This window comes from Pseudopipra pipra, chromosome Z (genome assembly GCF_036250125.1).
Source record: "Pseudopipra pipra isolate bDixPip1 chromosome Z, bDixPip1.hap1, whole genome shotgun sequence".
Classification (NCBI taxonomy): domain Eukaryota; kingdom Metazoa; phylum Chordata; class Aves; order Passeriformes; family Pipridae; genus Pseudopipra; species Pseudopipra pipra.
In genome coordinates this window covers 33,925,659-33,950,575 of record NC_087581.1, presented here as the reverse complement: position 1 = coordinate 33,950,575, position 24,917 = coordinate 33,925,659, and the positions used below count along the sequence as shown (strand labels likewise).

Below are 24,917 nucleotides of genomic sequence, written 5' to 3'. Positions count from 1 at the left end.
TGTCCAACTGCAATGTCAGAAATAATCTGGAAGTTGTTCCAAAAAACTTTAGAACATAATGAGTCCAAGGGCATCTATCTGCTCATGACATATATAATGATGATACAGTATAGACAGTAAAGCATAATGTACATTTCACTCTAAAACAAGTATCATAACCCTTCCAAAGTACTACAAAGTTACAGTGAAGCTTAAAAATCAGTTAAGCAAGCCATGTATTGCTTAGTCTAATTTTTTTTTAATAAATAAATGACCTTTCATTGATACAGTTTTCGTTTTACTAAAAATTTTTCATTCTGACCTTGTGTACACCAAGTGTAGGCAATGTATACAATATATCCCTGTAAAGTGCAGGCTCCAAAGGTCTTCCCAATTTAAATACCAGAACTGGGATAAGATTTGGAACCTAAAATAAAACAAACACAGGACATAAATTGGAATTTGTCAACATGACACCTTACATAAGACAGTGAACTTGTCAGAACATACCAGCAGGTCCTACAGTTTTTGCTTGTGTACCTTCTTACCACTATGTGATTAAATCTAATCTTAAATTAAATCTACTCATGATTTCCCACAGTACTTCTTCCTTTTGCCAGAGGCAGTCTTGGGCAACTCTATTTCATCTTACGCTAGTTCTCTAGTAAACAGGCTACTTCCTGCATTCTTCTACATTGTAGCTACATTGGATGACACATATGGCAATCAGACCAAATGACATTCAACATAAATTATAATTAAATCATATTCATAGTCCTTATTTATAAAGGAAATCAAACCTGCTTAAAGACAGCCTACTTAAGCCCAGCCTTCATCAGCTGTGATGGGAAGCGCATTTTAAGTCCTGTGTCCACATTAATTTTGTTATGAAGTTTATTCTACAGTAAAGAGACATTAAATGAAAGTTCTACAATGACCTCTATACTAACATCCACTAAACAGATACTAAGTTTGATATACAAAATTCCCAGGAGAAGTCTAAGCCCGTGCTACTGTGAGGTCAGTTACAAGGTATTGTCATTTAAAGTCTACTTGTTTTGAACTGTATATTTAAATTGTAATATCAAGAAAAATCCTAAAATGTTCTGGTACAGCAAAGCTGCTCCTCTCCATCTCCCTCATGGAATGGATAAACAATGTTGGAATTAATTTCAATATTATATTTATACTAAATCTTCATCAGGGGTGTAACAGCTCCAGGAAGCTGATTTGACAATTCATTAGCTCCCAGTAGGCAGGAGTGGGAGGCACACTGCCTGTCAACACTGCCTTCTGCATTCCCCACACTACCAGAGTATGTGGCAGTTAGGTCAAGTCTGTCATTAGCAACCTGAAGAAGGGTTTTCAACGTTACGTTTTTTGGTTTTAAAACTAATTTGCATCTCAAAAATGATGTTGAAGTTTCTCAACAACTCTCCCTTTTAAAATAAAATTAAACATGCAAGACAAAGTGATATTATGCAAGAAATAAGCCTGAGAAGCATTCTCTGTGATTTGGGGGTCTGATTTTTTTTTTTTTCTAAGCTACAAGATAATTGTTCTTCTTCAAAAGCACAAGCTAAGAAAGGATAACAGGTATCAATTCTGGGCTGAATTTTGGAAGAAGGTTGTCCAGTAGACAAGGCAGTGAAATGAGAAGGTGTTTGAAAGCGTTCAGTATTCCAGCATTCCTGGTTCCAGTAAGCAAGACAAAAGTACTGGACAATTCAGACAAATGAAAGGATCAGTTTTTCAGATAAGTACACAAATGTAGCTAAGTTTCTGTTTATAAAAGCTATAAAATAAATTTCTCTTGAAAATCAGAAGCACTTCTTAGAATACACAAGCTAGGTTTTCAAAAGTTTCATGTATTCTAGAAGGATCCTAACCAATAATTTTCAATCACGAAGAGTCTGTCCACAAGACCTGAGTATGATATGATTGCTTCCCTACAGCTCTCTGAAGTTTACATAATCAAACAAACAAACAAAATAGCATCACGTACCACCTGAGCAAGCCAAATCCAGTTCAATGCATCCTCAAACATGTTTTCTACCCAAATAAAAACGTGTTTTACCTTTTTGTTTTTAATGCACTCCCAGACCCCAAATAACACAAAATAATGCACATTCAGATGGATTTTCCAAGATGTCATTTACCACTAAAATAGTTCATTCTAGCAATTGAAAGACCATAAAAGAATGCATGTCTTCTACAGACTCATAATCCTCAAATAACCATAACAGATCTTATGCTACTATTCACCAGTGACCTCTTAGTCAGATAATTTAATTTCTTCCCCTTGCAGCACAGCAGTGGTTTCACAGAGTGAAATAACAATTTCTGCACAAGAAAATTCATTCAATTATAAAGACTGTATCAAGTCTATCATTAACAGCACATGTCACAGCAGTTTCCGGAATGATTTGACTTAATATAGCCTAAGAGCCCATGTTCTACTCTTCATCCTCAGCCTTTAACAAATATTTCTGGACTTTCTTCCACAGTGTTTCAGACCATTACTCCAAAATACCTCCACTAAAAACAGATCCAAAATAATCACTTATCTTGCACCATAAAAACACTTTCACTCAGTGGAGAAGGAGGAGATACATGCAGAGAAGCCCTCTACAGCCTTTCTTAATGGAAAGGGTAAAGAAAAAAAGAAAACAAATCATAACCAGAACAATGTCTGCAAAATCAATTATGGCAGTAATTTTTAAATCTAGCAATGTTTTTTAAATGCTTCATTAATTTACTTCAGAGACAACAGATTCATTATAAAACCAACATTCACTGTGAAAATGGGAGCTACTGTTAGGGAACTCTGCGAAGAGCTGTACTAAACATGAAAATAACGAGGATAGCACTCTCGATGCATGTTCTCTCTTTCTGACCCTGTTTTGTTTTGAAACACAATTCTTCAACTCAGATTTTGCATGGCAATCACTTGTGGCTTTTCAATTCAATATTCACAGCTACAACCACTGTGTCACTTTGTGATTCAGAAAGTAACAAAATTTCACTAGCAGCAGAATTAGTGAATATCTAAATCACTTAAAAAAAACATACAAAAAACCCCACCATACACTTCTTTTCATACTATGACCTTCACTATGACATGTCAGCACTTCTATCTATTCCTCCGTAGTACAGGTAGTTCAAAGTTTGGCTGCAAAGTGGACACTTCTTAATTTTGCCCTGTGGACATTTAATTTCTGCAACACTAAGTGCTGACGCCTTCTAGCCCAAGGTTACTTTGATTTGGACATGATTCAAAGTTTAAAAGAAGTCAGAATATACCCTCTACATCTGCTACAAACATCTGGCTTTAAGAGTGTCTAAGTGCTGTTAACACCAAAGAACAGATTCAAGTTAATACAGATATGACTGTTGAAAAATAAGGTTGTGATTAACAGCCACTTTTTGTTCTCTTCTTCCCATACCCATCTTCTGACTTTCTTCTTCTCTTCTTCAGAACAGCCTTCTAACTACTATGCTGCTCACACCGTCCACTGCATACTTCAGAAAGTGTTCTAAGAAATTGAAGATTCAAAATATCTAACAAGTTTGCTGTGAGGAGCTTTCCACTTTCTTACCTTAAAGGACATTCCAACCACTTACTTTCATCATCTTTTATAAAGCACCATTTATTTAAGTAGAACTGAATAAAAAAAAGAACCAAATAAAGCAATTCCCAACTCTGCCATCAATATGTTAGCAATAGTTGCCTGTACATTGCCCACGGAGTTTATTAATCACTTATTTCTCCCACCCAGGAGCTTCAGTGCTTTCTCCTCTTATACTGTTATTGTAAGAGAAAGACACCACAAGTCCATGGTAATTCTTCCTGTCTAAGAGAGAGAGCATTGCATGTACAAGAAACAATGTAATAAACTTCCAGCACAATGCCACACTGTAATAATCTCTGTGGAGCAATTAAGGAGGCTCAGAACTAAAAAACCTTGTCAGAGTCAAGACAGATGCCAGGTGATGCCCAGTTCAAATGAGACAGACAGTAAGTTCAAGTTTTAAAGCATTAAAATATTTTGCAATAAAAGACATAATTTAAAAGACAGAAATGAGGTAGATATTGCTAACTGGAGAATATTCAGGTGTCCTTGGTTGCACTTAACCAAGGACTGAGAAGGGAAACATCATCCTAATTAAGTGCATTACTCTTCCCACACAAAATTTTCCAGTATTACTCAGCAGAACATCTGCTGTATCACTAATTATACTGATTGCTTTATGTGATATTATGAAAAAGAGACCTGAATACCTTACATATTTCGCAAAAAAATGTTTTAAAGCCCACAAAAATAAAAAAATCTAAAAGCCCTCCACTTCCACACCCTGTTAGCAAAGAAAATGTGAGCCAGTAAGACAGTATCGACAAATCAGGGTTAGAGTTCTGCATTTTAAACAATGGTTTCTAATTCATGCAGACTTCTGCTGATCACTAGGAAACAAAAAATATGATGAAGTCTGAACTTCATCTTCTCATTGCCTCTGGACATGAGCCATTCTTACCAGCGCAAGGGAGGACTTTTTCATGAGCTTGAAGGGCTTCTTAGTTCTGAAGCGGTTCTGAAGACCCCTCAATGGTATGTGTCCACCAATCTTTTTTACTGTACTGGTGAACAAAAGCTTTGGCTTAAATAAAGTAGAAAAACCCATTCACATAAATGCTAAACACAGCTTCAGGTTAAATTATTGTCCCTGTATCTGTCTAAAGCTTCTGTAATTCTGCCTAACTTGCACTTTGATTTGTCTCTAAAACTGTTCATTTAAATATTCTAGATTCCTCTAATAAATTCACAACAGTCATTCCCTACAGTCAGACTTCAGCCCATTCTACTCAGGTGCCATATTGCTTCAGTAATTTTTTTTCAGCAAGTTACCACTTTTTTGGAATGACTGACAAATTGCATTTTGAACAACTATATCAAATAGTTAATCAACAAAGCATTATTCCTTTCCTCTTTCTGTAATATGTCACTGATTTATCATACAAGTCAAAGTCCTAGTGTAACAAAACTAGTTAGAGAGTCCACAGACAAAAACAGGAAATCCACTCCAAAAAGCCTGGAGTTAACTTTGTAATTTTTACATAGCTAGCTACTCACAAGAAAACTGCCTTACTTGCTGCAGTTAGGATCAGAACCTGAAGGACATTTTCCCACAGTAGGGCAGATGTATGTCTTATCTACCCTTTCCCTAGAGAAGAGTTAGTTAATTTACAAAGACCTGTAACTCTGGACCTGTCAAACTCCTCATAGTTGGGGTGTACTACTCATATTAGTTTTGAATGTTGAGTCACAGAAATACTTTCAAGAAGAAACTACCCAGGTGGTTCTACATCAGCTCAGCTTTGCTTTTACACACAAGTGCAGTTCATTTTGCTTACTCCTGCCATTCGAACACAACTAGGTACTTCCAACTTAAAGTGAGGAAATGAAGTTTTAATAACTACTTTGCAAAAAAAAAAAAAAAAGGTAGGTCAACAAAGCATTTTTAAGCTACCTTAAGCTGTGTGTTTTCCCTGTTCCTTGGAATTGCAAGAAATAATACAACCGAAAGACTAATTTTTGACTGCTGGCTTAGGATCACATTGCACGGTCAGATCACATTTTTCATCACTTTTAAGTTTTACATTCTTCCCTTTGTCATTGATTAGCTCCACACCCTTCCGCTTAGCCAGAGCTCTAAATGGCATGTAAGAAATAAAGTGTCGTTTTACAGCAAAAGCATTCTACTCCTAATATGCCTGCTTATTAAACACTGAGGTTGCTTATTTTTATGCTACCAGCTTTCCAATTTGTTCTTAAATAGTAGTCAAAATTGTAATTTTTTTTAAGTCTTGCGCTGCAGAGTATGCCAACTCTTTGAAAAGAAAGCAAATGGAGCCTGTCTTTATGGTATAAATTAAATTTGAATTGATACTGCTCTCTTCTCTATTTTACAAATAAGATATGACTGTTTCTGTATAATGCCTCCTGCATTACATCGCTGTTTCCAGATAACCCCCTTTATCTTTCCAGGTTATGCAGAAAAGTTTAAACATCCTGCATAATTCTGGCTTGAATTCAGTACTGAGGCAGAGAAACACTAGGCACATATTTTTAAGAAGCAAGAATAAAGATGTCACAAGGGACTTGGCAGTCTTCCAGTAACCACAAAAGAACACAGAATAATTCATGAGGTCACCAGAATTCGGAAATGGTTTGGTAGTCTCTTTTCAGCTTCCTCATGTTGTATTTTCATACTTACTAGAAAATATCAACAAATACGCCAGTCTTTTTCCTAAGTCTAAATAACTAAAAAATACTCCAAAACACAGACATAATACATATTTTGTTGTAACTGACACACAAAAAGTGAATTCCAGACAGCTGAGGGTACATGTGTGTGCACCTCTGTGCAGGATGAGGGTCAGTCTGCATCAGGTACGGCAGCCCAGCTGCAGCCTTAAAAGCTCTTATGTCCAGATGTCTGAAACTGGTGAGACTTGGATCCAGAGGCTACTCTACATACTGACCATGCACCACTGCTGGAGGGATCCTTACTGTACCCACCAGGAATGAAGGTATATCCTTGCCACTTGTTGGACCTAGGGTCATGAAGCTGTGGCAGCCTTGCCCTTCTTGGGCTTCTAAATGCCATCCAGTTCCTGAAAAAAATTGCACTAACAGTAAGTCTTTACCTGAGAACAATCAGCCTTGGCTATTTCTGTAGTAGTCTGAAGCACAACACGAAGAGTGTCTCCATTTTCTTGGATCAGTAGATAAGCCAACAAAAGAAAAACATGGGCAGGGACTTGAGTGCTAACAGATAGCAGTGATTTCACTGAAGATAACCATTTAGTAACTGCGGACTTCTCTTTCAGGAGCTCTATGATCTTCCAGGTTGTGTACAATGAACTGTAAGAGCTGGTTATAGGAAAAAGGAGTTTGCAGGACACCTGAGAACAAGTGAAGCAAATAAAAGTCTCAATCAAACAAATAAGGTACCACAAAAAACCAAAAGTAACATCCAAGTTGTCATCCAAAACATTTTTTATGGTCCCAATGCAATAAATGCAAATAACAAACTGCAATATATTTCTTTGAAATCCTTTCTAAGAATTATTGCACTATGGATGTTTCAATGGTGTGTAAGTTTTGAGCTGACTTCCCACCAAGTCTCCGAGACCCAGTGAAAGCCTTTTCCCTCCCTCCCCCTTCGGGCAAAGGAAAAAAGCTATAGAAACTGAAAGAAACCAAAACCAACTGAATTATACCAAAATATATATATTTTTTTACCTATATCACAGTTATATACAGTGAGAATACTATGTACAACCCCGAAAAAAGGGAAAGGGGAAGGGAAAGAGGGAAAAGGAACAAAAAGAGACAAAACCAAAACAGATATGCACAAACGAAAACCTGGAGCAAAATAAAGAACTAGCAAAATGAAATCTCAATACTTCCCTTGAAAAAAAGCAGGATCGCGCCAGACACCACCAGCACCCTCCACCTTCCGCATGGTAAACAACAAGCTTAAGCAGGCCTCAACTCCCAGATGAGCAAGACCAATCACAGGGACCTGCTGTCTCCCAAGCTCACCGGAAGGGAAGAGGATCTCAGTATCTCCTCCCCTCATATTTATACCTCTGTTTACATAAAGGGATAGGGTGGAATACGTCCTTGGTTATCAGGAAGGAAGGCCTAAGACTCAAAACAATTACAAATGGGTTGATAATTTCATACTCAGGAGTTCCCACTTTATCTGACATCCATCACTCCTGTTCCTGTTGGTGACTGGAGCGCTACTTCCTCACTAAAACTGACATAATAAAACTAGAGTATATTAAAAGCTTAAATTCCCGACAATGACAGGAGAATCATAAGTTTAACTATCATCTACATTATTTTTAGAAAACTGTCTTAACTTTTAATAGTACTTAATATCACAGTTTAGGTTAATCTGTTTTTACATTTTCTGTTTAACAGATTTGTTTCTCAGAACAAAGTGAGCTACAGTTGCAGTCACAGAAGATAACATTTAGCAGCAGGACAGTAGTAAAATAAAAATGAGGAATCCTCTTAAGTTGGATTTTCATATATGTAAGAATATATACATTCTAAAGTTCCTGCAAATAAATTTTAAAGTGATTCATTAAAAGAGAAAAGTTTAATCCAAGGCAAGCCATTTCTTTACTATTAATTCTCTGCTTCCTTAGAAAGTACAATGTTTTCAGAAATACCTCTCCACTATCAAGACAGTAGTTAGCGGGCAGTGATTAGGTGAAGAACATTTATATAAAGACCAGGTCAAGAAAGTACTTGAAAAGAGGTCTACAAATAAACATCAAAAATGGAATTCAGATTCTAAAGGGCAGAGAAAAGAGATTTTGAGTGGCAAAAGCTGTTCTAAATGCAGAATTTCATCACACTGTAATGTAAACTTATTTTGCCTAATAGAAGGTAGAATGCCACTGTATTTTAGATTACCTTTTAAAAATAACACTAAAATTAGCTTATTCCATTATTTACACTTTACTATAGTGTATGTTAGAAATTCAGCAGTCTATAATGCTCTCTCTTCTGGCTGGCAAGATCACTTGGAGTCAAAAACCTCTTCTGAATACAGATGTGAAATCGCCATTTATTGAAAAAGGTAATTAAACTTTATCCAAGGACATACAGTGCCCTAAGAAGAGCTTCAGAATCCGTAACATGTACTGTTTAGTTACCTGCCTCTAGAAGATAATAGGTCCTGAAATCAAGATCAGACTATTAAAGGAGTTTTGTTGTTGTTTTGGGTTTGTTTGTTTTCGTTGTTGTTGTTGTTGTTTATTTTAAATGCCTCAAAAAACCTGCTAAAATTGGTAGAGCCTGAAATATTATATTGGTATTTCCCATTCCCTATTCCATCCCCAAAGGTTTTGCTTCAACATAACAGTACTCACTCCCTTCTCCCTTTATTTCATTTGCATAAAAACAGCCTATGATTATAATTTTACTTTAATACTGCATTCCATTCAAGTGGGTTAGGTAGAAAATTTCAGTCCGTCAACACAAAGATATACATATATATAAATCCCTCAATGGCAAAACATAAGTGAAGGTTAGCCTCATTCTAACTTTCAAAATCATGGGACTACAGGTAGAACAATTCTCTACCATCAATGCAAAAAAACCCCCAAAAAACACCAAAACCAAAAACCATTAAAGAACATGTAACTTGTGTGCGCGGTTAAAAGCAAAGAAGCAGCATGCCCTCTACACAAAAGTGGCCAAATACCCATTGAGGACTACGAGATCCTTTCCAGGATTCTAGGGCATGCAGATACAAAAGTCAGAGCTCAGCTAGAACTGAAATTGGCCAGAAATGTCAAGAAGAAGAAAGGGTTATTCAGATACACGAGCAGTTAAGCAGAAACACAGGGAAGACACAGGTGTCCCAATGGACAACACACTGAACATGGGCCAGCAGCACATTGCTGCAGCTAAGAAGGCAAACAGGATCTTGAGCTGCATCCATGTCCAGCAGACAGAGATGTGATCATCCTACTTTATCAGCACCTGTCAGACTGCACATGGAGTAGTGTGCCCAGTTCTGGTCCCCACAGTTCCAAAACAGATGCAGACAGACTGGAGAACATCTAAAGGAGTGCCATGAGTTAGGTCTTTTCACACTGTGGAAGTGAAGGCTAAGGGGGATGCACCACCGCTTTCCAGTACATGAAGGGCAGTTATTAAGAGACAGAAGCTCTCTCTTCATGAACAATCACATGACAGGGCAAAGGGCAACAGACACAAGTTGCCTGGGAGAGGGGCAGGGATAGCTTTACATTACAAGAAAGACATTTTTGACAGTGAAAACAATCATTCACTGGAACAACCTCTCCAGGGACATGGTGGAGTCCCCATCACTGGAGGTTTTAAAGATGTGATTGGACAGGATACTAGATAATCTCATCTAGGCTCCTGTTCCTATGAAAGGTTGGGTCAGATGATCTTCCAGTCTGGGCTGTTCTGTGATTCTATGAAAATATACCATAACTTAATCATGTTTGCTCTTAAATGCTTTTATTCAAAGCTTGTTCACTGTGGACATAACATTTGGTTTTTCCTACCTCTTTTTGTGCCCATTTCCAGTGCGAGGAAGGTCTAAGAATAATACAATCAAGATTTTATTCTCTTAGCATTGATCTGATCCTACAATAAAAATTGACTGAACTCATGGGAACATTGAAAAGAAAGTCTATATTTTTTAATCTTTTAGTTGAGAACCAAACGTCACGAGCATACTTATTACAGACAATGACAAGGCAAAGTAAGTGTCTGTCTCCCCATTCTAATTGCTAACCATGTATTACCAAAGATCTGCCATGCTACCTGCTATGAACTCTGCAAGGATCAGTGAGACAGAAGTGAAGAGACTGTTTGAGAATTCTCACCAAAGACAAGTGTTTTCAGTTTAACACAGCTAACAGAAAAAGTTAGTCATCAAAAGCGATTTAAACCCTTAACAGAAAAGCTTTCACATGCTTTTCTGAAGAAAGAGAATACCAGAATTAGTACAAAGTTCTGTTACAGAAAGCCAGTGTAATACAATGTACTGTAATCTTGTCCTACAGTAACCCAGTAGTCATGTAAGACATTAAAATAGCTTCTAAAACACAACAGAAAACAAAACAAGTGGACCAGTGACACAGGGCATAGAGAACCGAAGTGCTTCAAAAATCCCTCACTGAAAAAAGCCTCCAGTGGCATCTGTACAGGCTGTCACCCAGTAAGTCCCATTAAAACAAGTGAGCTCTACTTAAAGCCATCCCATACCTATTTTTTCAGAGCAGAATAAGAAGTGTAAGCTTTAGTGAACTTTAAAACAGTTATTTTTCATTAGGAGTACGAATGGGCTTGCCTTTTCAAATTTTGGAAATAGAAGATGAAGTTGGTGAGGTATTCCAGGACAAGGAGACATGGCAGAACTCAGAACTGGCATTCTGTTTCTGTCTCCAACTGGTCATATCACCGCTCTCCTTACGCAAAATAACAGGAGTGTAAAGCAGAAAGGGAGTTTAGTTTCCCCAATTCTAAGCATATCTTGATCAAAGAGACTTGTTGTGGTGGATGGCAGAGAAGTGGGAAATAAGTAATTAACAAAAAAACCCCAAAACTCCAACCAAAAAAAAAAAAACAACCAATAACCCAAAACCAGCATAGAATGAATCAGGTTAATGAGCTAAAATATGCTAAATGACACTTAGATACTCTGTAACTCTCTTCAGCCAAAGGAGAAAGAATGGTAGTTAACAGTCGCATACAGCACTAAGGAAAAGGACAGAGACAAGGAAAATAAGCAAGTCTGAGAGAAACAAAGTAAATACACATAATCCTGTTTTCTGTAAGTCCTGTTACTTGCTTTATAAGGTAGGTGAATTCTTCAATCTATACAGTCTCTTAAAGTAAAAAAATCCTATTTGCTAAGTAAAACAATATTTAGCTTCCAAACACACTTCCACTTCCCTAATAGTCTAGTTTTATGGACTATACATACTTCCAAGTGTTTCCATAGCATGTATTATCCAAAGAAGCTCACACATTCAGAGTCTTTCCAAGCCAAAGGATAATGAAGCAAAATTGTTAAATGTCTCCCCTACCTGCCCCAAGAGAAGAAAAAAAAACCCTTATCACATTACCATTTCCTGTTTATCCTTCAGACCTTCCTCCTGTAATATTCCCAAAAGATTTACAGCCAGCTGCTGCCTGGTAGTTCCAGAATCATCCCCTAAAAGGCAGTCTCCAACTGTTGTAGAAGATAAGATCTGTAGCACGGGCATCACCAAAGTCAGGGCTGTGGTTGAGATATTCTTGGTTTCTGAACATGAAAGGAGCTTGTAGGCTATTGAAGACAAGGTGGGGGGAAAAAAAAGTCACGTAGGAAAAAAGGAATTAACATAATTTGTACTTTTAGACATGATACAGACATCTTTAGGAAACACTCCAGTCAAGCAAAGTAACAGTCCCAGATTTACAGTATGTGTATACTAGAGTTGAAAGGCAAAAGATTTTTTGGTGAAACTCCAATTTTATTAAGAGACCCATACACTTCTGTTGTTTATAGCAAAATACCTGATGGCAGCAAGAAATAGAATGTAGCAGTCCTTTGCTTTTATTGGAATAACTGCATTAATCAAAACTGCTAAGTCAAAAGCACAGCCAAACATTGCCATGACTGTGAGGCCTGCTCTCAATACCTCTCAAAAGAAACCATTCAGGATGCATGAAGCTCAGCTGAGAATATCCTGTTGTTGATTCAAAAATTAAACATATAAGCTCCAAGACAAGGAGGACCTTAAAAAACAGTCATATCCATGGGAAAAGTCACTGTTGCAGGAAGAATTATCTTTATTGCCATTACTTTTTAAATTCAGGAAAAATTCTATTTATTAAGAAAAAAAACATTTCACCATCCAGTCCAACTCCAGGAGAATGCAGTGTCTATTTTCATAAACATGAAGAAGCAAAGACACAGTTTTAAGAGTGTGGATTCCTATTTCACAAGAAGAGCTTTACCTAGACTCAAGACAGGCTTTTGCTGACTTTCTGGTGTTTGCAGCAGTAGAAGCGCTAGCCCAATTATACACTGGTTGACCGGAAATACCTATGAGGAAAAAAAAAAGGCACTGTTTCAGTGTCATTAAACAGTACAAACAGGCAACTATCAGAATAGTGAAAGGAGTTATCTTCATGAATTCCACTGAGTGCACATGCAGTGACAGAGCAAGCAATGAAGAATATGAACAGTATAAAAACAGTATTTTAACTAAATAATTACATTTTAATTTGTTACTTTGTTCAAACCATTTTAGCTCAGTTTAAACCAATTCCTAAACTAAAAGATTAACTGATATATACAGAATCAATTAAGTTTTCACCTTCTGAAGATCTTCAATCAAGAGGTAAAATTAGAAGCTTTTGAAACAACACTGATTGCCTGCAGATGAATGCCATGTATGAATGTCTGTACTGTCTTAAACATGAGATTCTTTAGATTTAATAAAACTATTTTATTTTTTCCCCATATACTCTTACCTCTTTTAAGAGCTCAAAGTTGTCCTCTATTAAGGAGACCAAAGATGAGCATTCTCCTGTCACATCTAAACACACTTCGCAGAAGCATAACAGTTGCACACAAAACTCAGATAACTGAACTTTCCAAAACACAGGATAGCGTAGTAGGCTGAGGAATAGCTCTTGCAGATAAAACAAGGCTTCTGTAACTTGCAGTAAGTCTTTAAGCTGTAGAGAGGTGGTTAAAACAAAACAAAGCCAAAACACATGATGATTTAGTTCCCCTTCTATACATACACAGAATTTAGAATTAATTCTTTTAGCTCTGCTATGTTTCCATTGCAAATAGTACAAAATCTTCACAGAAACTCATTTATGGACTAAACCATGGAATCCCTCATCCAATTCCCTAAAAAAAAATAAAATTTATGTACTGCTATTTAATATTTTTAAGTAAAATGAGAAACGTGAAAGAATACAAAGATTTCATGGTAGTTGATGAGAAAAATCCCTTTTTACTCAAAAACAATAGCAATTCATTCAGTCCTCAAGATTCTTGCAACAACATAAAAAAATAAAGTGTCTGAGGATTTCATAGAGCAGGTAAATATTCTTATAACAGAATAATAATATAATAAATATAACAGAAACATCTGGCTCTAGGATATTTCCTCTACAATGTAACCAAGATTTTAAGACATGTTTCAAAAGAGAAAGGCAGGTTTTACCTGCTTATAAAGCACCATGCAACCTACTTACTACAAAAATTAAAAGCTGAAGTGCAATACCCAAAGCATTAAGTATCTCCATACTTGAAAGCCAACTAAAGATGTTTCAAGAAGCAGGTTGCCTCTAAGTCCCCATGTGTTAGACGACAGTTCTTGAAAATTCTAGTTCCAGACAAACTGTTCCAACCCAAACTCTGGAGCCAGCATTAAGCATAACATCTTGATTTTTATTCCCTTTTTGTTCTATAAATAATCTGTTCTAATCTTAAGCCTCATGGCCACTGAATTTCTCATCTGAAAAGTCTGCAGGTGAAGAGATGTACTTTTGACAGCTTGGTTTACACTGTCAGACAAAATGACAAAGTGTTTCAACATTTATGCTACACATAAAGGATTAAATTAGGCTAAGCTAAAAGAAAGAGAAGAAGAACCTGAAGTTCAGAGAAAGAAGGGGAAGGAACTGACAGATTATAAAACAGTCCATCAAACAGGCTTCTTGAAGGAATACTTTCCTTTCTGTTGTGAAAGTTGTATCTCAGGCAAGACAGAAAGTGTTCACGCATTAATATGAGTTGAAAAATATGCAACTGATTTCTAATTTAAAAAAAAAAGTGCCAATGTGCATGGAGGAAAGAAAGGCTCATAACTGATTTTTTATAAGTCTTCTTCAATGCCATTTTATGGCTAAATGTTACCAAGTCTGAAGCTAGGTCATACATTCAAGGCACAATGTTATACTGAAGCTCAGGTAGAATCAAGACAAAATCAGAAATGTCTCTATGACTAGAAAAGGTCAGCATGTACCTGTCATCACAAAGAATTGACCTGAGCCAAGACAAACATGTATGACACAAGTTATAGTTTTACCAAAGGACTGAGAAAAGTAGCTATGAGTACAAAGAAGACTTTACTAGTAAAATGCCTCACAAGAAAGATGATACCAAATATCCTCGAAACAAGCCAACTTATCTTTACATTACTTATATTAACAAACCCTCTCTTCATGCCAATAAGACCATAGCACCTCATGTTTGACTGAATACATCTGAAACTAAAGATGTCGTCCTAATATCATAAGAGGAAGGAAAAGGTACATAGGTACAAAAAAGCATAATTGATGTCACATTAAAGCATGAGGCAAAGCTGAGCTATTAAGCTTAACCGACATCCTAGGTCCATAACCAAAGTGGACATAAAGATTAAAATTCCTAGCTCCTAGCATGTATTGCTGTGCAACTTAAAAACACACTTATAAGCTTCAGCATATTCCAAAAAGATTAAATTTTGTCAGATCCAGTAATCCCTCTCTCACAAAGAGTGAGAAAAGAATATCTAGAAGTACTTAAATCATACTTGTCATACAGTTTGTTTCATTTTAATATTATCCATTTTAAGTTAAAAATCGCATGTTTCTGACAATTAACCTACCATTTAACAACATTTTCTCATTACTGTCTTTCTAAGTTTACTATATGTTTACTGAGGCAATTAGTTGTAAATAAGTATGGTAAACATGTTTTTCAATTTCCATCCTATCAGATGTATCAGATTTGAACAATTAAAGTTTTATCTTCTACCAGAAAGAGACAGTTTGTTAGCCTTTTGTACTATCAACAAATCAGGTCCACAGAAAATGGAAGAGAATGCTGTATTTGTACACTTGCAAGATAATAATGTTACTATCATTGCTCTGATATCATATATTTGTAAAAGGCGGGATCAGGCAACAACTGTACCTGAAGGTGTGGAATCAAATCACACAGAAGCTGAAGAATCTCACATTCCAGCATGGAAGGTGTGTCTTCATGCTTTAGCCCACGAGGCTGAAGTAAGATCTTAAGTAAACCCGTTCGCAGTTCAGCATATTCCCGTAACTGAGATGGTTCACAATACAGGTATCTTAGAAATGGAGCCATTATGCCAACACATGAACTCTCTGCCCTGCAGTTCAAGAAATAAGTTTGCCATTACTGCTTTCTACTGAAAGCTTAACAAGCAACAAGGAAAACCCAAGCAATGTGACATTACCTGCAAAATTTACAGGATGCAATTAAGACAAAGATGTTAAGAACAGAATCACTAAATCTCACAAAAAAATTTGGTCTTATTTGGACACAGTATTGTTTTAAGACCTTATACAGGAACCATACCATGAAGTGCAATATTGAAAAGACCTGATATTTAAGCATGACTACTACTCAACAGGTATTTGCAGGTTATCACACTCTAAATTTTATTTTTTCCTCCATCAAGATTCAAGGAAGTGTCTTTCCTTGCTGAATGTTTTGATAGACTAATGGGCCATTCTGAAGTAGCATTTGGACAAGACTATTCAGAAATATCTTTTTAAAACACATAAAACATATATTCATTAAAAAGATGTCATCCATTACTTATCAGTTTTTGCACAATGATCTTAAATTTTTTACTGGGAAGCCACCTTAGTTGTTCCTGTTTCATGTAATTTTTTTATCACAGAACAGATCTTTTGGCTTGACAATATTAGGAATACAAGCTGTCCTTGCCATTTTTAAAACAATCAAATAAAGCTCATGGTCAATACATTAACAAATCTAGAATCAAAGAATCATTTAGGCTCAAGTCCAACCACTAACACAGCACTCTCAAGCCCACCACTAAACCATGCCCCCAAGTGTCATGTCTACATGTCTTTTGAATACTTACAGAGATAGTGACTCTATTACTTCCTTGGGCAGCCTGTTAAGACTCTTGACAAAATTTTTCCTAAGAGCCAATCTAAACCTCCCTTGGCACAACATGAGGCTGTTTACTCTCATCCTGTTACTTGTTACCTGGGAGAAGAGACTGATCCCTACCTGGCTACAATTTCCTTTCAGGCAGTTGTAGAGTGTGAAAAGGTCCCCCCTCAGTCTCCTGTTCTCCAGGCTAAACAATGCCAGCTCCCTCAGTCACTCCTCACAGGACTTGGGACTCGAGACCCTTCACCAGCTTCACTGCCCTTCTATGGACACGATCCAGAGCTTTAATGTCTTTCCTGTAGTGATAAAGGGCCCAAAAACTGAACAAGGGATTCGAGATGCAGCTTCAGCAGTGCCAAGTACAGGGGAATGATCCCTTCCCTGGTCCTGTTGGTCAAACTATTGCTGATACAAGCCAGGATGCCATTGGCCTTCTTGGCCACCTGGGCACACTGCTGGCTCATGCTCAGCCGCTGTCAACCAGGACCCCAAGGTCCTTTTCCTCTAGGTAACTTTCCAATCACTCTGCCCCCAGCCTGTAGCTCTGCCTGGGGTTGTTGTGATACAAAGACAAGACCTGGCACTCGGCCTTGTTGAACCTCATATAATTGGTCTTGGCCCATGGATCCAGCCTGTCCAGATCCCTCTGCAGAGTCTTCCTGCAAATCAACAAGGAAGCAAAAGTCCGTTTTAAACAACATTCAGTCTTGATGCAAAGCTGTAGGAAGAACTCAGTAACTGGTCTACATCAACATATGTGGAGCTTGTTTATGTCATGCTTAGGGACACTGTTTAGTGGTGGACTGGATAGCATTAGGTTAATGGTTGGAGTTGATGTTCTTAACGGTCTTTCTCAACCTAAATGATATATTCTCAGTCTAACACTCTATCCACAGAAACCTTGAACAAAGAGCAACAAAGGAAATTTAAAATATTTTCCTTTTCAGTAAAAACAACTCCTTTTAATTCAAAAGAAGCCACTAGCAAAAAAATCCACACTTCATTCCATCATTCATACATCTGATGAGACTCTTCATGAGTCCCATCCATTTAGTAGCTGAGTGAAAGGACAAATGTGCTAAGTGCAGTTTCAAAAATACTCTGATCAATTAAATTGACTGCGTAGTTTTTGCTCGAAAGTCTTACTGTTGATCAAGTAGTCTAGGCCCACTAGAAATTTAAGAAATTAATAAATTTATTTCTTTACTCATAGCAACAGAATACGGAAGCCAATCTCTCTGCACTATTACTCTGTTATTAGTCTTCCAGAAAACAGAAGAGGGATACTTTTATCTGAAAAGCACAGATATAGGTGTAAAATCACTGAAAACATTTAGCTTCAAGGCTGCTACAGCATTTGTTATTTTATCCTGAAGCTCTATTGGGTAAGTTCCTTCAAGTTAAGCATGAAGAAATGTTGAAATAGTTGGCATTTGGGTATTTGTTCATTGCTACAGATGTTTTATAATAAGACTGTGGTGTGATTTTTTTTAATTAAGAAGCATACATTGTTTTTCAAGACCTCTTCTTTTACCATGAGACGTAATCATCTGCACTTTTCCGTCATCATCCGATCACTTTGTATAGATGAGTCACAGCTGCACTGTATAAATTTTTTTTGACTTAGCAGTCAAAACTAACAAAGCTAATAAGCAAAATTGCTTATTTTAAAAAAAGTAACTCCAAAGGTGCTATCAGTTTTGCACCAATTATTCTATATCCATAAAAACTTTATCTACAGTTAATAAAAAGCTATAAAAATGATTTTGATGGATTATGCTACTAATTAATTATTTATGCAATTATTTTAAACATTGAAATGGTGTAATTAAATTTTACAATTATCTTTCATAAAAGACAGAATTCTTACAGCTCGTTGCAGCTGCCTTCAAAAAAATAGTTACAATTATAGGATTCAGTTATCTACATTTGCTACTTTTTAATTATTCATTCATTTACCTCTCTGGACACTGATGGAAAAATAATGTTATCTGCTGTAGTAGAATTGGCCAGCAGTCAGATCTGTTTTCAAGGACAGTGATTAACGGATGGGGAACGCTCCTGAAACACAAGACATAACATTTTTATCTCTAATGCAGAAAGGAAGTATGCAAAACTGCTATGTTCAAAATAAGTGCAGCTGTAGATAAGAGACAATTTAACCTCCTGGTTTTACCAACTCCTGGTACCAGCTTTGCTAAGACTGCTACACTGTCAATAGAGTATATTTTCTCAGAACTTCAGGAAACAAGATTGAAACAGAATATCTCTATTTGAAAAAGTATCGGTCTCATTCTTTGTTTTTAAATTAAACAAAATCTAAGGATCACTGTTCAAGCCTGATTTGAGCCATTGGTAGTAGCACTAGGCTGTAGTACTGAGCTCAATATCCACAGAAAAATCTGAACCACTTGTCACACATCATCTGTCCAGTCTTCCAAGCACAGGTACAAGCCTTCAGCACCTACCTACTGTACTTCCTTCCAAACGATAAATATTTTACTGAAGTTACAGTCTTTTATAATCTGTGTACAAAGACTAGAAAAGCTAAGGTTATTGCTTCATTTCAGCTTTCCAAGATGACAGAATGCAAGAAGCAGAAAACCATGCCAGGACCTTGAAAGTGAATAGCCCTTGTAAAGACATATAGGGTTATAGCAGCTGCTTATTTCAATACCTTTGTCACATTTTAAAAATTAATTACCTTTCCTAATCAGAAGAATATGTCTTCAGTCATCACTTAAATGCTTCTATGACACTGAAGGCAGTGCAACCTTCCTAAAGTCAGCACATGCAACACATCAAGTCCAAAATGAAAATGGCTTACCACAGAGGAAAAAAAGCAAGCCTTTTTGGACAGATTTTGAGTGTTCTGAAACTACTATAACTGCACCAAACTGGATGATGAAAGAAACTAGCTAAGCTCCATAGTGAACAGTGACTAATAATGAAACACCAAAATGTGCAGCCTAAAAAAGGTGCATCTGATAATGCTAATAGCAGTAGAAAAAATGAGGTTTGTAGATGAGATTTATTGTCAACACTAACTTAGGAATTGCCAGAACAGCACTATAAGACACACATCTTTAAATGACATTACAGTGCTACTATCCTAAATTTTTGCCAGTGGGTTCAGGATAAAGCAAAACGTACAACCAGACACAGCAGTTATCCACTCATTATATGTAAGTGGTCAGGGAAACATAAATAAATCATACAAGATAAATCTTGTATGAGAGGCAACAGTAAAACACAAATAATTTTTAACTTTTAGGTCATCTCAACTTTTTTGTTACATCTCTGAATACAACAGAGCTCCAATCTGATTCAAAGGACAAATCCAGAGACAGACTGTTTTTCTGTATCAGGAAACAATGTCTGCAGTCAACATACTTTTCTGAGGATGCAGATGTGACCTTGGTCCCTTCAGAACGCTGGGACAGCCTTTTGCTCCATCAAATATGCATTTTTAAAGCATTTTTCTACCTCCTCTGAATTTCGAATTCAGAAAGTTGGCAGCATTCCAGAATTTTAAAACAATAAAACCATGCACTGTGAATCATTAAGAATAATGTAAACTACTAGTTCATTAAAAAAAAAAAAGTTAAATAGCTTTCACAAAAAATTTATAGCCAAAGTTCTGTACATGTGTACCACAGCCCACCAGCATTAAAAATGCTGACAGGATGACAGGAGCCCCCCCCCCCCCGGGTCAAGATAAAAGCAATTTATTAAAGAAAAGCAAAGGTTATGCAAGAAAGCAAAGGAAAAGAAAGCATTGCACTGCAGGCAATGTGCAGCTACTTCCTGTGAAGAAGGGCTTCAATCTGTGTAGCCATTGCTTTGGAAGATAAATGTCTTAATAATGAATGCACTCTAGGCTCCTTCCTCTTAGCTTTTATTCCCGAGCAGATGTTGTATGGTATGAAAGATCTATCCCTTTGGTCAGTTTGGGTGAGCTGTCCTGGCTGTGTGCCCTCTTGAAGTCTTGACCACCTCTACCTTACTGGCCTTAGAGGGATGGCGATGGGCTGGAGGACAGCACTGCTCAGCAGTAGCCAAAACACTGGTGTGTTATCAACGCTGTTCTGGCTGCAAATACACAGCACTGTGATGGCTGCTACGGAGAAAGCTAACTCTATCCCAGAGAAACATAATAAAACAAACAAAACCAAAACAAACCAACCAAACTTAAAAACAACAACAACAAAAAAAAACCAACAACCACAAAATGCCCAAATCTGCAAGACATTATTTTCTTTCATTTCTTTTCAGGAACTGTTCATGATATTATGTCATCATAAGAAGTTGTATTATAAAACAAATTCTATTGTTCAGAATTAAAATTGACCTAGGCCAAATCTACTTATTACCCTGTAATACTAGTGACAATAGCAAACCACTTGAGAACATACTGGAGCTTTTTGATTCTTCATTGATGATTTCCACATGGAATACTTTTGCATTGTTGACAGCATAATACATGAACACTGTAACAGCAGATTAGTGTTGGTGAGCTACTGTATACATTCTTCTATTTCTTAGAAAAAATCAAGTTTTAATGGCATTTGATAGAGCACAACTACCAAAATTGTTACATAACAATGAATGGATAGGTTTTTCTGTACACTAAAACCCAGAAATCAGATTTCAAAAGCACAAGGCCCTGACCTTACATCAAACAATCTGACATCTCTCTTCATTAAAGCTGACTGCAACCAAAAGGGAAAACAAAAACCGTATTCACTAAGTGTAGGTCTGCTGCTTATTTTCCATTGTCTATTACTTTAATTCAAACCATTTTGAATGTTCCAAATTTCACCTTCCTTGTATGTTACCAGTACTTTCTCTTTTGGTAGGTGGTTAGGGAAAAAAGCAATTATCTTCCTTCGCTCTACTGGGCAGAGGATATTTCTTTATTTCACCCACATCCTACTACCTTCTTTTTCACACAAAGCCTGGATTAAGTTGCTTTAACTTAGCTTCTTCTACCAGGAGACTTTAAATATGTTTATTTTACTACTAAAAAGAAATTTTCCAAATGAGTTCCATCTTAGTACCCTTCATTATCTGCCTTTTGAACTAAAACTGCTCTATAAGAGGAGACTCTGTAGGAAGACCCAATATACCTAGAAAAACAAAGGATTTCAGAAATGCAAGCATATCCAGCACTCCAAAGCCTGTTTCACTTTTCTTCACTATTTCATTTTGCTTAATTAACGACACGACTCCTGTCTTTTAAACAATGCATTTTATATCCTTAAGCCATTATAGCTACAGCCTCCTACAGTGATATCTCTTAACTGCGTAAAAAGACACTTGAAAAATGTTCATGACATCTACTAAGCTGGAACGTTCTCCAGAGGATATAATAGAGGGTGCTAATGCCAGTACTGACTCATTGTTTCTCAAGAGCTGAATGAAGTCATTAAGATGTTCCCTTCAAAAGTCTGCAATTGCATGACAAGCAGCTCTAGATAAGTAGGTCGAGATGCATCTTTAAGTCACTTATTTTTACATGTATATCATCTTCGCAGCAAAGACATTGAGGAACTTGACTTTGATAATAAGAATAAAGCAGGAAAAACAACTGAGAGGGAAGCAATTCACAGTCTTAAAATACTTATTGTGTTCTTGCATACAGCCTTCATGTTGCCATTGCCACCATAAGTTCAAAAAGCATAATCTTATCCCTGTACTAGAAAACTCCTTAAAACTGTCAGCCAAAAAAATAATCATAGAATCAGAGAATGATTTACATTGGAAGGGACCTCTCAGATCATCTAGTCCAACCCATATGCTCAAGCATTCTCAGCAGGTAGTCAGAAAGCTACCCATTATCACATGCAGTCAGGTTCTGGTATCTCCAAGGATGGAGATTCCACAATCTCTGTGGGCAACTTGTGCCAGCACTTGATTACCTACACCATGTAAACAAAATAGAACACAAAAAAGAAAGACTGAAAGCCAGTATTAACTTTTTTTTTCCCTGAAAATCAGAAATTAGATATTATATCTAAATAAAACTAACGTGACACTAACCTGATTCCATACAGATTCCAAACAGACTCATCTCCATCTTTTCCCAGTTGAATAGCTTGAATTTGTAGTAACTTGCAAATAGTTTTTACTAAACCATGCACATTCCTGTTGACAAAAAGAAATAGCATCATGTATACAGTTACATTAGTTGATCCTTACATAAGAGAGGGAACAAAACACTTGAAGCCTGGAGTTCATAAGGACTCTTCACATCTGCCTACATAGGTTTGGGCAAGTCGTGCACCCATGTGTCTTTATTTTCCTTTTCACATAATGAACAAAATAGCAGAGAAAATAATTAATGCATCAAATAAAACTTTTGATGATTTGATTCTACCATATATTACAAGTACATTTGCTTCCCCCAGATCAATTCAAACTCATGCATTTAATATGTTAAAACCAGAAAATTAGTGCTTCTCTGAGTGCAAGCATACAGGTAAACATCAAGCAAGCATGGTACACAAATTTCAACAACGCCACTGTCTCAGAAGTGAAATCACATTTCAGAAAAGACACTTCAGACGTCTAGTTTGTGCTGATTTTTGATCTCAGGAGCAAAGGACTATACAAAACAGATACATACAGTTATTTTATCTCCCTTCTCCTATGTTACTTAATTTACCATTCAGGGAATCTAAAGAAACTTTTGAGTTCATGTATCACTATCAAAATGGAATTTTGATAGGTCTTCCCATATTCTCCTGGAAATAGACTAAAGAAATTAACCAAGTCCACCACAAGGTGGTGATGATGCAGTAAAAAGAAGTCTAGAGCTTATTAGAGCTTGGCTGAGCTTACAAAGACAACTTCCAAACTTTTGCTCTCCTCTTCATAATTAAGTGCTTTCCATACTCTTCCAACAAGACCATGCCAGAACCAGCCCAATCCCTTTCTCAAGAAAATAACCTGGATTCTATAATGAAACACACTTTCACAAGGTGCAAATGTAGAAGCAGAGGAAAAAAAAAGTCATGATTGGTTCTTTGACTTTTCAACCAGAACATGCTATACAATTGCATCATCATCACCTAAAAATTTATTAGATAGCTTACTAGTCATGTTAATAAAACACAATTACTTCTCGCTTTATTTACATAATGAACAGGAAGAGCTATTAAAATACACAACTATAATAGATCATTACCTGACAAAAAGTTACGTTTATCTCAAAGAACAAGATAAGGGAGGAAAAACAGAATTTGGTGCTGGGCTTTGGTTTTTTTTTTTTCTTTTTTACTGTTTTCCTTTCTTCCCTTCCTATCAGGAGAAAAATCTGAGAAATCTATTTTATCTGTAATTCCACTTCTCCACTAGTGAAAGGAAAACTGCAGGTGAGATGGAAAAAGAAATTACAGAGAATTTACAACCTTCTCATAGGACAAACAAACCATCATCCTAATTTAACACATTAGCAAACTGAGATACAGTAATAGTAACTGTCTGGCCTAGAGTGCAGTATGTTCCATAAACGTCTTCCAAAATTATGAATAGATATACAAACATTTAGGCTTTAAAGCTATACGAAAAATTCTGAACAGATTTAAGCAATTTCTATAAAAGAACAGGAAGCTTCACATGAACACTGTCAAAAGACAGGAGCTTACATAACACAATATCAACATAGATCAACATCAACACAACACTGTGTGGCAACAATATCTAATCACAAAGAAATAGTCTAACTTAATATTTATACACACTTTACTGAAGATTCAAAAATTGCAACGGCAAAGGATTTCATCATTGTAGAAACATAACTTAGACACTCTCCCATCATTCGTAAAAGAAAATGGGAACACACAGGCAAATACCACTTTTAACTGTCAAACCTTTTACTACTTTTTTGTCACCACCTGCAGACAAACTCTTTCCTGTAAGCTGGTATGGCACACCAGGAACACCTAGAGAGTCCCACAGTGGATCTCCCCTCCAAGAAATGCTTAGTTTAATATTCTAGATACAGGCAAAGTACTATATTCTCTCTTCTGTGCCTTTCACCCTTTTACCAGCAGTGCTGGAAAACACTGACCCTGATCAAAACTGATAGAACATCCTTCTGTTTTCTCTCTTTCTTCCAGAAGTGGACCAGTTTTAAGATGTGCCTTTAATCTTTAAAATGACTGGCTGTTGTGACACCTGGCTCTCAAAATGATGAAATCTGACAATGCAAGAAAACATTAGATTTGACAGAACACTGCTTCAAAGCAAAAAACAGGAAGGTATGCTGCAGCCTTCTAAATCCCAGTGTAGTCAATGTAAAACACAGAGGAGGAAGGATATTTTTGGAGGGCAGGGAGAGAACAAACTTTTAGATTTTTCATTGCTAGAAAGAGCCAATTAAATGGGAATTTGCAAGCATATTTCCCACTTCAACTGGA

The 24,917-nt window shown here is 36.6% G+C and overlaps 1 protein-coding gene across 4 annotated transcripts in view; it reads right to left on the bottom strand.

The window, feature by feature from the left end:
- Nucleotides 1–24,917, bottom strand: part of FOCAD (focadhesin) — a 97,280-nt gene that overhangs the window by 60,089 nt on the left and 12,274 nt on the right. For 3 of the 4 annotated variants that reach the window (XM_064641564.1, XM_064641563.1, XM_064641565.1), the window contains 8 exons: nucleotides 22,537–22,641; nucleotides 18,454–18,555; nucleotides 15,511–15,715; nucleotides 13,068–13,274; nucleotides 12,549–12,636; nucleotides 11,672–11,874; nucleotides 6,686–6,943; nucleotides 302–406 (listed from right to left, as the gene is read on the bottom strand). In XM_064641564.1, coding sequence (XP_064497634.1) covers nucleotides 302–406; nucleotides 6,686–6,943; nucleotides 11,672–11,874; nucleotides 12,549–12,636; nucleotides 13,068–13,274; nucleotides 15,511–15,715; nucleotides 18,454–18,555; nucleotides 22,537–22,641 — 1,273 coding nt within the window. The remainder of the gene's footprint in view (nucleotides 1–301; nucleotides 407–6,685; nucleotides 6,944–11,671; nucleotides 11,875–12,548; nucleotides 12,637–13,067; nucleotides 13,275–15,510; nucleotides 15,716–18,453; nucleotides 18,556–22,536; nucleotides 22,642–24,917) is intronic. The other variant, XM_064641566.1, reaches the window with a different exon arrangement.